The sequence below is a fragment of the Magallana gigas genome, chromosome 4 (genome assembly GCF_963853765.1).
Source record: "Magallana gigas chromosome 4, xbMagGiga1.1, whole genome shotgun sequence".
NCBI classification, from domain to species: Eukaryota; Metazoa; Mollusca; class Bivalvia; order Ostreida; family Ostreidae; genus Magallana; species Magallana gigas.
Window position 1 is genome coordinate 1,396,621 of NC_088856.1, and position 14,600 is coordinate 1,411,220.

At 30.5% G+C, this 14,600-nt stretch overlaps 1 protein-coding gene and 1 long non-coding RNA gene across 2 annotated transcripts in view; one reads left to right on the plus strand and one right to left on the minus strand.

Moving 5' to 3' along the window:
- The window catches only part of LOC117681968 (uncharacterized), a 76,789-nt gene extending 74,753 nt beyond the window's left edge, over positions 1-2,036 (minus strand). The window contains exon 1 of the mRNA XM_066080838.1: positions 1,803-2,036. Coding sequence (XP_065936910.1) covers positions 1,803-2,010 — 208 coding nt within the window. The 5' untranslated portion in view covers positions 2,011-2,036. The remainder of the gene's footprint in view (positions 1-1,802) is intronic.
- A 5,752-nt stretch (positions 2,037-7,788) lies between these two features.
- Positions 7,789-13,255, plus strand: LOC105323041 (uncharacterized). Its single transcript, XR_010712611.1, has 4 exons — positions 7,789-8,195; positions 11,077-11,156; positions 12,539-12,638; positions 12,931-13,255. It is a non-coding gene; the product is annotated as an uncharacterized lncRNA (long non-coding RNA).
- Positions 13,256-14,600: the final 1,345 nt, after the last annotated feature.

Consider the following 14,600-nt stretch of genomic DNA (forward strand, 5'->3'; position numbering starts at 1 on the left):
GGTTAGAGGACAACCTAAGATTTGTTGGAAATGACACACATGTTGTCATCAATTCACAGTCAAACAAATCATACCTTGCTCGACTCCCAGTCAATCACTGTTTTTCAAGATGCTTCACTTCATATGTAAACTTGATTAGAGAAACAACCAGCTTCTTACCTGGCACCGCTCTTCGGGTATTTTCCTATGAGTCTAGATCATACGTATATTAATTAGCTGTATTGTCTCACAGTTCTCTTTGGACCGGCAGACGGGTTAACATCAAATTTGTTAGACCCGTTGAATTAGCAATAACTGTTTTGTTGGACTTTTAGTAGTAGAAACTATACATAATATTATTAGCACGGGTTTAACAATAAGTCTGTGTTAGATTAATGTAATATTAACAGTACTAATTATTTGTTTTCAGCATAAAATATTTATTATTGAAATCAAAGGCTTTTAAATTCCCCTTAGTCCCATTGATTTGAGCATACAACTACACTCATCCCTCGCCAATGAGTTACAGCGTGTTTGGAGAATACTAACCGGCTATATAATACTTTACGAGTTGTTCTTTTTCCTTATGACACATACATTCATCAACTTCCTTTATAAAATTGCTTTATATCTAATAATGTTCATTTGCCAGGTATATGCATATGTTACCATGTTGGTATTACCAGGTATATGCATTGTGTTTTGTGTGTACATGAACAGCTGTCGCATTTAACATAAAGTTTTCAAAAAAGAGATTCTGGTATTATTTTTCATCATTAGCTTATATCAATAATCAGACTTTTTTGTGCGAGAAATGTATCAATGTACTTGTGTATTATATAAGCAAACAAATAAGTCACGCCAGAGAAAATGCTGAAAACTTTTTAAAAATCGTTTGACTCGGGGCCCGGATACTTGCTTGAAAATAAAGAAAAAAATCCTTTTGACACATACAGGCAAGTACAATCTATATATCTAACAATGTTGATTTTGCCAGGTACGCCAGAGAAAATGCTGAAAATAGTTTAAAATCGTTTGACTCAGGACACCGGACACTTGCTTGAAAATTCTCGGTATATACAAGCCAAATAGCGAGTTAAGGAGGTTGCATGGTTAACAAAGTGAATATCAAATCTACCTGAAACTTTCATACAAAATTGGTTTATCTATCACTATTATATAGAAATGATCATTTTCACTTAATTTACTTTTTCTCTATTGGTGTATTAATATATTTATATATAGAGATTTTCTTCTAAAGGAGATAAATACAGTTTAAAATCACCACGCCCATCGAGCCCTCTTAAATACAATATCGTATATTTATGGTTTCCTTCTTAGTTTTTCAATTATGATAAAAACAACTATTACCAATTATTTATAATAATCTTTTAGTCCATTTAAATTAGTAATGTTCTGTATTTGTCACAAAAGTTAAAGTGTTACGTATAGTAAGAAGGATTAGTCAACCATCAACTTTGACATCAGTTATATAAACAAATGGATCTCTTACATAGCTACAGTAACATCATTACATGTACATCAAATTAAACTTTACCATCATAGCAATACTACGATGCTCATCAAACTACTGAACATACCTTAAATATTCATATTAAAATACAATTATCAAAATATTCAAATCAAAATACGAATATTCGATATTTAAGAACACTTTTACACGCGCTTGAGAAAACAGGCTAACTGCATTTTTGCAGAAATAAAATGATTTCTCTTTGATTGTTTACATTGGATTTAAAGATGTAAAGTGAAAGAACTTAAATAATTAAATTTTCATAAACATTTCTGACAAATATACTCACCCAGTCCTAGTTCCTTTTTCTGTAACTGTGTGACTATGTGTGTCAGTTCATTGAGGTCCCTCCTGATCTCTCTGATAATCTGGTGATTATTGTCACACTTAGACCACTCGTTCTGAGGATTGTAGATGGGCTGTGCTCCAGTGAGAATCACAAGAAAACCAATAAGTATGAATATTGGTCGTACGTATGCCATTCGTCTTTGTTCCATTGCTTACAAAAGGTGGACTACTTGGATTGATATCATAACTCTGTTTATGGAGGATCACGCACTGTTTATGTCAATGTATAGTGTATAATGATTTTACTTCCCTTTTTGTTTATCTAATTGTATTCCTTTTTAGTCACACGAGCAATATGAATTTTTATATGATGTACACTTGATGTATATTAATTATACATATATGTTAAAAGATTAGTTTATTTTCTTTCTATTTTAACACTTCAGTATTAATACTTACAATGTTTGTATTGACTTGAATGTATATAAGGGAGAGTATCAGAACTAATTATTGCAAAACTCATATTATCTATGAAGGATAATAGCTAATTACTTCATGAAATGGAAAATAAACATCCTGGAGGGTCAACAAATTAACTATTACATGTAGACCTGCTTTTCACTTTTAAACGATGATATTTTGCCATTTACTATAATTTAATTTGAAAAATCCAAATACTTTATCTTTAGAATTTAAACAGTTTCCTATGTACAGAGCTCTTTGTTTAAAGAAGGTTAATATAGTCTGAAAATGGTCACGACTATCCAGCACTCTTAAAAAATATTTGTGTCTCTTCCTTCAAAACATTGCAAAAAAGAGAAATGTCTGTCAACATTTTTGTATAATTTGTTTTCTAAAGTTCAACGTTTTCAAAGAGTTATCTCTCTTAATCAAATAGTGTTCCCTCCTTTCATTATCTAGAGTTATCTTTCATTTTTAATTTAGAGTTTTAATTTTCCACTTTCTGTTGATTCCTTGTGTGACCCACACAAGGACATTCACCCTCCAGTCATTTTAAGTCTTATGCTGCCACCCACTGTAAGTTAACCTGTATTTTGATTTAATTCTTTCGCGAATATTCGTTCATATGTACCTGTTCTGTTTGATATATTTATATTTGCAATATTAAGAAAACAAACTATTTTCTCTAAAAAGTATGGAATACCTTTACTATCATAATAATCATGTTCAGAGAAACGTACGTTTGTCACAATTTTCTTTGGAAACCCATTTGTATCAAAACTTCATTTTTTGGATCTTATATTAAATTTGAATCTCTTTATCATAAGCTTATTTAATATTCAGATTTCATAGTGTCACGTTTTTGTTGCCTTTATGTACATTGTTAATGATTTGTAGAATTTATGAGTAATTCATATTTTGTATCTTGTTTCAGTTTTTTACCACTATGATACAATAAACAATATACCTTTATTGTGTTTGTTTAAACTATCTGCAAGATAAAGCTTACCTTTACTTACATTATGCAATGAAAAATAAAAAGCATTATAAGAAAAAAAAATGTAAACATAAATTGGATTAACATAAAAAAAAGTTGCATATTTATGTATAATTTATAAAGGGAAATATTTAAATTTTTTCAACATTCAGTAATAGTCAGAAAACTCTTGTGATTGTGTATTTTAAAACCTGAAAAGGTAGGTAGAGAAATTTGATTAATGTTTTAGTGCAAACAATGTATACAAGAGCTTAATAAATTGGTGGCACCGACTGCACATAACAATTATCTAATAACATATGTAAAATAAGGTCAGGTTATCTTCGTGCTTTTCAACATTTTGAAATCATTTGATAATATTTAAATCTATGGATTCACCGGTACAAACATTTTTAACCCAAGCTCAAATATCGCCTACATCTCAAGAACGTTACTATATGTTGTGTTTAACATGAAATTTTGCATCACAATTTACGCCACAAACGAGCTATTTTCGACAGATTTCACTTTAAATCTCCAGTTGAAACCATGACGCCACGGCGTAAACGAGGCAAAAATATGACGTAAAAATGCATTAAAACGACATATTATCACACGAGGTATATTTGGGCATTGACTGAATATAGCTTTGGTTTATTGGGTTACTTATATTTGGCCAATACAAGGGGTAGCTGCAGGGTAACACCCCCTTCCTCATATCTACATCTCATGAGTTTATAACATATTAATATCAAAAAATCAATTACAGTGTTTAAATGCAAATATCCCAATGTGCATTTTTAATATTTTTGAATAAATTGCTAGACATGTGACACTTTTTAAGCAAGCCGAAAAAAATGTGGACAGTTACTAATTAAAACTTTCAATACTGGTCTTTCAGTACTCACATTGCTCCGAATTTCTCCCCCCCCCCCCCCATTTATTCCAATTTCATTAATGTTGCAATATCCTGTTTTATATTATATTATGAGTGTATTTTTATTATATGTACTTATTATACTGTTATACTTCTATAACTTAGATATACTTGATTTATAAGATGTAACTTTGATCCTTGGGGAGAGGACTTACGTTGGCACTGTCTGATGTCCGGTTCTTTTATGTATCCATTTGCATTATAAATATTTGTTATATTAAAAATTAAATGTGTACCCCTTGCGAAAACTATTGAAAATAAAATTTTCAAGACGCCCGTTATTTTTCTGAAAAAAATTATCAATTTTGTAGAAATTAGAACTGGACACTCAAAATAGAGTATAAACATTGGTCTAAACCATACCAACTAATGTTTTTTGTGCAAACTTTTGTAATTATGTACGCTTTGCCGGCTTTACATATTAGAATACAATGCATGAAAATGCGATCCAATGTCAATATTTTACCGCTATAATCTCAAAATTCAGTAGTCCTTATGGAAATGGTTCTGTAAAAACATATTTTGTTTCAGTTTTCTGCTTAGATCCATCGATAATGTTGGAGACCTTTTAAACATTAATTAATTCATGATTAATTCAATACCGAAAAGCGTATGTCTTTAAAATCTAAATGGTTTTAGTAAACGAATAAAAAGGAACATTAAAGGATAGGGTGGGTACCCACTTTTCAATCAAAACAGAGACATATAATCATAGGCCTGATAGTTATTTTTAATCGTGCTGGGTAAACTATGCATTGGGGAACAGTGTGATATTAGGCAATTTACAGCATTTTAATTCCTTACGTCCTATTATAAGGATTTTGATGCAATGTTTATTAATTTATTATGTAAATGTTAATAATACGAAGGTGTATGGATCAGTAAGCTACCGATATAATACTTAATACAAAACAAATCCCTACTCAAAATTATGAAAGAATTTAATTTGCTATATTCACATTCACTTTTGCGATCTTCGACTTACTAGTTATCACCTTTACGGAGATGTAAGTCGCAAATTGATGGTGAAGCTAAGCATACTACCGGATTGTGACGTAGTGCAATGCTCGAACTAATTTAAAGGGACTTAAATATGATTTGAGCTCCTAATTTTCAAATGTAAGTTTGCTATTGTTTTATGTCTATAGAATGATTAATATGGGTACTGTTAATGCGTCTTCAAAATTTGAACGCGAATAGTAAGTTGTTTGCAAGATACAGAGTTTAAAATTCTCTGTTTTGTCATTGTTTACAAATCTGTTATATTAGTATGCGTTTCAATTAAATGGTGCTTTTTTGTTGATAATATTATATAATAAACACAATGAATTAATTCTTCTTCTTTGACAATTTGTCAATTTGTCAAATAACTGCTAATTTCTTTACTTTACATTATTTGTAAACAAATATAAGAATCGAGCTTTGTTTACATAAAAAATGCATTCTTAATTTTGTATCTTACTTGTTACTTGATTTCTAATATTCAAATTTTGGTCAATCATTCAAAATGCACAAGTAAACCATTTTATGCATAAAAAAAATAAAACTAAAATGTTCATCTCAAATCGTGTCAGGGTCCCTTTAAATACATTTACCTTATGGATGGTTTCATTTGACAAGTTTTAGTTTGTAATGTATTATTGTACGTTAACATTAAAAATGTATATGACAAATGATACACCTCTTTCAAATACTGGGGGATTTACATTGCTGGCCACCATTGTTAACTCTCTAATTATCGTTCTATTTTGTGGACCAAAAATACCTTAATAGTGTTTTTATTATTTTATGAAGAGCAAATATATTTTAATGAACTGAACTTGTGAGTTTATTGGTTGCTTCATAATGCCGGCTTGTTTTTCTTGATATCAAACAAAAAAAGCAGAACAGTGCTCATAAACTCCCAAAGGACGATTTTATCAAACATAAACATCGAATCAATGATGCATGAAGTCAAATATTGAGTTGCTTGCAAGATACAGAGTTTCAAATTATCTGTTTTGTCATTGTTTACATATTTGTTATATTAGTATGCGTTTCAATTAAATGGTGCTTTTTTGTTGTTAATATTATATAATAAACACAATGAATCAATTTCTCTTCTTTGACAGTAGTCAATTGGTCAAATAACTGGTAATTTCTTTACTTTACATTATTTGTAAACAAATATAAGAACCGAGCTTTGTTTACATAAAAATGCATTCTTAATTTTGTTTCTCACTCGAACTTGATTTCTAATATTCAAATTTTGGTCAATCATTCAAAATGCACAAGTAAACCATTCTATGCATAAAAAAAAAAAAATAAAACTAAAATGTTCATCACAAATCGTGTCAGGGTCTTTTAAATACATATACCTTAAGGATGGTTTCATTTGAAATGCTTTAGTTTGTCATGTATTATTGTACATTAACATTAAAAATGTATATGACAAATGATACACCTCTTTCAAATACTGGGGGATTTACATTGCTGGCCACCATTGTTCACTCTCTAAATATCGTTCTATTTTGTGGACCAAAAATACCTGAATAGTGTTTTATTATTTTATGAAGAGCAAATATATTTTAATGAACTGAACTTACGATTTTATTGGCGGCTTCATAATGCTGTCTTGTTTTTCTGGATGTCAAAAAAAAGCAGAATAGTGCTAATAGACTCCCAGAGGACGATTTTATCAAACATAAACATCAAATCAATGATTCATGAATGAACAATGATAATGCACAAAACGATTAGAAATATGAGCAATTAATAACTAACTTTTAGAGAGATGTATATGTTTTATTTATCATTTTTATTCACAAAAAGGGAAAAGTTTTTTCCAGTGAATGGGGAATTGGTCGGCAAATTGTAATGGATGAACGCTTTTTATTCCACTTGAAACATGTTGTTTGCCACTTGTTCTCTATGTGATATCCATTATCAATATTTGATATAGATTTTGATGTCATATAAGAATGTCTACAAAAGTTTGTTATTTCACAGCTAGAAACTATTTGATAAAAAATTTTTGTAATTTCCTTCTTAATAACCAACACACATTTTTTAAGTTATGAAGTGCTCTCTCTCTCTCTCTCTTTGGGCGTTTAAATGCAGCCATTAGTGGATCCTGGAAAAGGTTAGCCATTCTTTTGATAGTGTAAAGAATGAGCAAATTATTTTTATTATTCTGTTCAGGTTCTTTAGGATGTGGTGATAGATAATGCCAAGTGGAGCCCTCCTTTTGTCTGTTTTCTCTTTGTATTGCAAAAGTGTTTTCTAATCATTTGTGAAAATCTCATCAATTGCAGATTGCACTGTTTGGGTTTTATAGCCTTGACTACACAGATGGTATTTTAATATCTTGCTCTCTTCTTAAAGAAAAAAGTATCAGAAGAACAGATTCTCTTAATGATCATTATTTTGCACGTCAACTTAGTTATCTTAAATGTAAACACACTTATTCTGCATGTTGAAAAACTTCTTTTGCAAATTGACATGTATAAGGCAAAATTATGCTACTATAGTAGCAGTAACGAGATTCGTACTCCACCACGAATATCGAAAATCCAGCCTTTATTGATTAGGAGTGTCAACGGCTATATAAATGGTTTAACCACAAACTATTGTAGATGCGCAGCAAGAAGATTGTCATCATATATGTAGATTAGTAGTCTTTCATCACAGAAACGGGACATTTCTTTTTATTATCATTATGTTAGGGGTCTTTTCCGGACGCTTCGCTGTTTTTATGTCTTTCTTTTTCATTGGTGATATCATTTCGCTTAATGTGAATTTGTATTTTGAGAAAAATGATAAATTCAAAGATCTGCTGCCGATTACTGGTGATGATAACTACATCTACACAAAGAATGACCTGAGTTTGTTGGAGTGTGCTGGAAGCTGTAAATTTTGTGCTGGATTTCTGTATAACAGTGGGTCAAAAACTTGTCATCTTCTGAAAAGTCTTCTCAACGAGACAAGTTTTAACAGAGATCATGTGGATATTGGATGGGAGCTTTATGAAAGTTTGAATGGTATGTTAAGGAATTGTTAAACAGAACTGAATAATTGATAAAACATTTTGTGATATGAAAATATAAACAATATATATTTTTTAAAGATAAAAATAAAGATTTATTCGTGTTAAATGAATACATGTATTAAAACAAACTATATAGTAAATGCTACTTTGTATGACACGAAGTGTGGTCCCCTGAATTGCCATCACGTGATATGTGTTGATAATTCTACCAAACGGAGGTCATAAACAAATTTCAATTTTGCACAGGCATACCCTTATTTGAATTAAGAATTTAAATGATAATTAAATTCTACTTATTTAGTAGATTCTGAAAAGTGCTGTTGCTTCGTACAGAGTTCATCTTTTATTAGAATAAATATCAAAGAAATGAACTCTTGTTGAAATGTATATACGTATTTGACTTGGCTTAATATTTTACGTATTTATTAATTCATTCTATAGATTTTTCGACGCAGCAGCACTTTTTAATAAACTAAATATTCCCTTAATTTATACCCAAAAGATTGTAATGATCTGTTAAGTGTATGCCCTTGTAAAAAGTGGATTTAGATAGGCTTCCCGATGGCAAACACGTCGAACTTGTACATTAAACACTCTAGAAAAAAAATAATACACGCTCCAAAAAATAATCGCATGCTGGGTCAAACCAAGCATAATGAATAGGATTTACTGGTGTAATAATTGTATTAAGATTATGCTCCTTTCATTTATGAAATGCATTTTCCCATGTTAAAAAGTTGATTGATCTGCCTCTCTTTACACATAATACGCGTCAGAATTTACAGTATGAAGTCACTTCGACAAGTGCATCGCGATCAGTCAGTTGTTTATATTTATCGTTGTTGTACTTATTTGACTACAAAGTTACACGCAGAGGTAGTTTTTAATGTAGTTTAATGTCTTCTACATGTAACAATCGGGAACAATTTTATTTTTGAGCATTTTTGATGACTTGTTGTTTTGTGTGATGTCACATTTAACATTTTCCGTACTTTCTGGTCGGCGCGACCACAAAGTAGAACTTAACAGTGCTGCGCAACTAAACTCTGCTACATAATAATCTTTTATATTTATCTATCATTAATATACTATTTAAAGCTTCCATACATTCTTCGAACGTCGAAAATTTCTTATTACCACCTCATAATACTAAAAGAATGATTCCTTACTCCTTAAATAAGCTCTGCTAAGCGTAAACACTTTCTCCATAATTCCATTTGTATTATGAATTTTTTCATTGTTTGAAGTTAAAAGTTTAGTCTCCGTACGAAAATGTTGGCCGTTTTCCGGCTGAACTCAGGGTGAACTTAAACGTATTTCGGTTAAAATGTAGCCGTACTTAGGAGTATCAAAGGCGTACATGGAAAACGCTTTGAATGTTAGACGGATTCCATCTTATTCATAGCCGGACCTTACCTCAAACCTTTGCCGTATTTTCAGCATCTAGCAGTTTTCTGTTAAAGTTAACCGTATTATTTCTCACTGCCCGGCATTACGTTTGATGACTGATGATGCTTTTCTAAATTAAAAAATTATAAAGGTGTTTCCCTTTTCTACCCATTTTTCAGTGGATCTAATATGTGCTCTTTTAGATTGTTTATCATAAATAGAATCCAGATCAGTTTCTAGGTGTTTGATTTTTTTTTATTTTGTAAAGAAAATTTGTTTTTAACTTGTTACATTGAGAGCGATAATTTTTTTGATTTGAAAGAAAGTGCAACTTGGGTTGCCTGGTTTGTGACCGGGTTTTTTGCAAACTTTACAACGGGATTCTTTTTTACAGATGTTCCTGGCATACCCTCTATCTCAGCTAATTTTCGCTGAATTTTAGGTAGACCTTAGTAAAATAACAGACAGCGTATGAAATCTATTTCCATATTATGCTTTTTGCTTGTAACCGGCTGTCTTATTTTTTCATACAGTATTTTGCTTTTCAACTTAGCTCCTAACATATCAAGAAGCTTTACGATGACCGATTCATCGGCAGATAACGGTGGCCTACAAAGGCAAAACTGTCAGAGTATTTACATTGTGATTGTCTGAACTGTTAAGATTTGTATCTAAAAAAATTAAAGATATGTTTTGTATAGTTTTTTCTGCTGTCTTGGTCTTTTACATACACACGCAAGAGATTCCTTTCTTATTGCAAGCAGTGTAAGGAATTCCCATTCACTTCAATTACACGCTTCATTAGTATAAGGTCCGTTACCCGATTAGCGCCAAAACACTGTAGATCAGAGTCCTTCAGGTATAACGGTTTGATTGTTCTGTCAGGAGGTTGCTCAGCCATGACGAGTGTCGGACACAGGTATAAACACAGGTATATAAAGGTGATCATCGCTCACTGCGTAATCACCGGAGAGTCAATATAAATATACAGTATTTAGTCGAAATCATCAAAACAATCAGAATGTTAACATATATACAATCACTAGGAACAAGCTTTACTCATACCCATGTTAAAGAATGTTTCGGAATTTTTGAAATACAGAAAAAATTGTCACAGAATCAAAGAAATGAGCGTCCAATATGATCCGTATCACGTGACCAAAAACCAAACGCAGAATAATATCGGATCGAACAAACTTAAACTTTAATCATGCCTTCAATTTTTTGTATCCCTGTATATAGACTTACACGAATGTATAGTCTTTCTTTAGTTCCGTTATGTTTTTGAAAAAAAATGTAATAATAAGAATATAAGAAATCCAATAAATTTAGTCATAGAATCAATTGGACCATACAGCCTTACAACTTTTGTGTGAAAAAATCTTGATTTTCTTTCCCTAATGTACGTGGCATATTATCGTTAAAATGTTGAAAACGTATTTCATTCTTATATCATGTTTAGTTATAATCATTATCACTTACAGTTTGCGGTTTGGGATGGCATCTTTACAACACTCATTGTTATACGTACTTGGACTTGAAAATCACATGGGCAGACGCAAAGGTAACAATTAAGTTATGGTTATACGTAAGGAGTAAGGTTTTTTAAGTGTGCAATGACACCAGTTTTATATATACATATACAATTTTATAGAATTTGAAATTATTTAACGTAAAATGAGTTATATTGTTACCAAACCAACATTGCTGCAAAACGCTACAATAACTGAAAGGTAGCTGAAAGGTAACTGAAAGGTGACAGAACGGCATAGCATGTCTTATAGCATAATCGAAAACGGTATTGGCTACACTGCGTGGTAATACATAGCATATGCTACATGAAAAAATACTGCTTTAAAAATATTGTTTTGAAAGTGCAGAAATTGGAAATAATGATATAAATATAAGTAATACGGAATCGTTCTTTGAATACTAGCATTATGAGGTGATAACTTCGGTCGGAGCACGGTCGAATCTATCATAAAACCCTTCGGGCTTTATTAGACTTGACCACGCCCCGATCAAAAGTATCCTCTCATAATACTCAAAAAATGATTCCTTATTCTTTAAATGCACTTGGACACGAATAGGGATCAAAATTATTTATTTATTTTTTATGTATAAAATTGTTTACTGGAGCATTTTAAATAATTGACCAAGATATTGAATGTTAAAGTTACAAGCGAGATACAGACGTAAGAATTGGTTGTTATGTAAACAAAGCTTGCGTCTTATAGTTGTATACAAAAAATGATATGTAGAGAATTACCATTTCTTAGACAAAATGATATGTAAAAAAAAATTAAAATAACTCAATATCTTGGTAAATACTAGTATCAACAAAAGAAAGATACATTTGATTAAAACTTACACCAATACAACACATATGTAAAAAATGACAAAATTCGAGCTTTATTTACATAACAAAGAATTGATATTTGACTTTCAAATTTTTAGATTAAAAACGTCTTTATTAATCAGTATAAACATTGAAAATGGAAAAATAAAAATTGAAAAGTTTAAGTCAAATCGGGCCCAAGTCCCTTTAACTACTTTAACATACCGAATTAAGAGGTATGGAGAATTAAAAAATATTAATTATTAATCATCATAATATTCCTTTATTATATATATATATATATATATATATATATATATATATATATATATATATATATATATATATATATATATATATATATATATATATAAAATAAAAAATAACAGAAAGAAAGGAAAAGATTATAATGAAACCGGTAGAGTTTTGAATCGGCTTTCTGTTATTTTTTGTTATTTATTACTTGTGTGGATTAACTTTACCCATTTTGGATTTTATATATATATAAACACATTTTCTTATTTGTTTAAAAATATACTAAAGAATGATAGAAAAAAAGAAAGACACAGTCATAGAGAACAAAGTGAAACGTTTTGCATTGTTGACAGGAAAGCTGTGCCAGCATCGGTGCATACCTTGTTCAAATAGACACAATGGATGAAAACAAATGGATAAAAGAAACATTACAACCAGCATTGAATAGCTCCAGTAAGCTTCGTTAGTGTTACATTTAATTGTAGCATATACATTTTTTCAATCGTCATTAAAAGAACAAAAACAAAAAATCAAAGATTAATTTTACAAATCATGATCACACAGTATGTTCATTGATTTTTATATTTTATTAGATAATTACGACTGTCAAAAACATTTAAAAACTCCTCTTTACCTTTAACGGACTAAAGTAATATATGTTTATATTAATTAGAGGTTTACATCTTGCGAACCAAACAATACGGTCAAATGTTGAAACAATGTTATATATCTTTAATATTTACAGAAACTTGCAGCCATAGGTTTTGTTGTGATGCGTGGATCGGGGCCAGTGACCAAGTTAAGGAGGGTAATTTCCAGTGGACAAACAAAGAAAATGTGGTATTCTCCAACTGGATGGCAAAATGGGGGCAACCCGACAACTACCTCGACGAGGACTGTGTTGCTGTGTGTCTCAATGGTCAATGGAATGATCATCGTTGTTCTTACCTTTTAAATACTATCTGTGAAAAGACAGTTAGTTAATCATGATTTTAAATAACCCTCTGTTAATTGTTGTTGACTAAATTTCTTCTATTATTACCGGCCGTAAAAAAAACTTTCTTTGAAAATTACTCACTTTGATTTTTATACTTATTTTTCAAAATGCGTTAAATGACGCTTTGTGTTATATACCCTTTAACAAACCATATTCCGTTGACTTGGAATCAATTTTAATGTACTTTGAATTTTTGTTCAGAGTCTCTAGAATTTTTTTGAATCATTTTCAAAGTAAAGTCGATTTGACAGCAAAACTGTTTTGCGCATAATATCATACTGTGGACGCATCGAGTACTAAAAGGACTGTTCAAAAATATTGAGACATTCCATATATTCTACTTTCCAATTGACGGATCTAATTGTAAAATTGGAATATACATTGAACAATCTCAAGGAAATTTAGGAAAGTCGTATTAAAATAAGCACATGAAATGATCTATTGTGGGGGCACTCGGTGCAGAGGTATACTCAGAGTGTACACATCTGAAACTTCTGCAACAAAGAACTATTGTTCAGTCTTACAATCTCCATGCAAATTGTTCAAGTCTGTAACTCGTTTGAAAGTTAATAATATTTGAAACTTCTGATTAATTGACAACAATATTTCCGATCAACAAACCTTGTAATTCTCCTCAATCTGACCAGTAAAGTTAAGTTTATTTTTTGTCGTATGCATACTTGTAATTTAAAGACTGAGCTATGCTTATTTCATGTTTTCCTTTATATCTCAAATAAATATTATTTATTTGTGTATTATATAATCATAGTCATATTAATATTCAGATTGCGTTTGCTTTTATAATGAATGCATTTTTACAGTTCATCAAGCTAAAAACAATAATTTTGCTTGGACAAGACACGATTGAGTTGCCTAAGGATAAAAACTAAACACGAAAAACATAAAATTTGGTAACGAAAATTTAAACGAAAAATTTTACAATGTAATTAATTCATTAGAAATAGTTTTTGTTATATTTTTTTAAGATTCTTAAAAGTACAAGTCTCATTATTCTGATTCCAAAGAGGACCTTTAGTTTAAAAAATAAATCAGGCATCTGACTATCGCTCGACCTAATCTCCCAATTATTTTGAAATATAACTAGTATCAAAGAAAAATACACATCTCATATATTATTTAAAGCCATTTAAGTTGTCATGAATCGATAAATTATGAAATAAAGTCGTGGCGTTTAACAGTTAGTTTACAGTTTTATTGTTTATAGCAGAATATGTTACAAAAGCGCTACATATATTTTCCAAAAGGGGTGGCAAAAGGTAAAAATAAATGACAATACACATTTTGTTGGCATTTGATTCTTCTATCTCAAAATATTTGTAGTATATAAATGGCTTCAATTTAGTTCCCTCAATTTACGATAAATTCTAATGACGCATGAGATACTAGTGAAAGATACA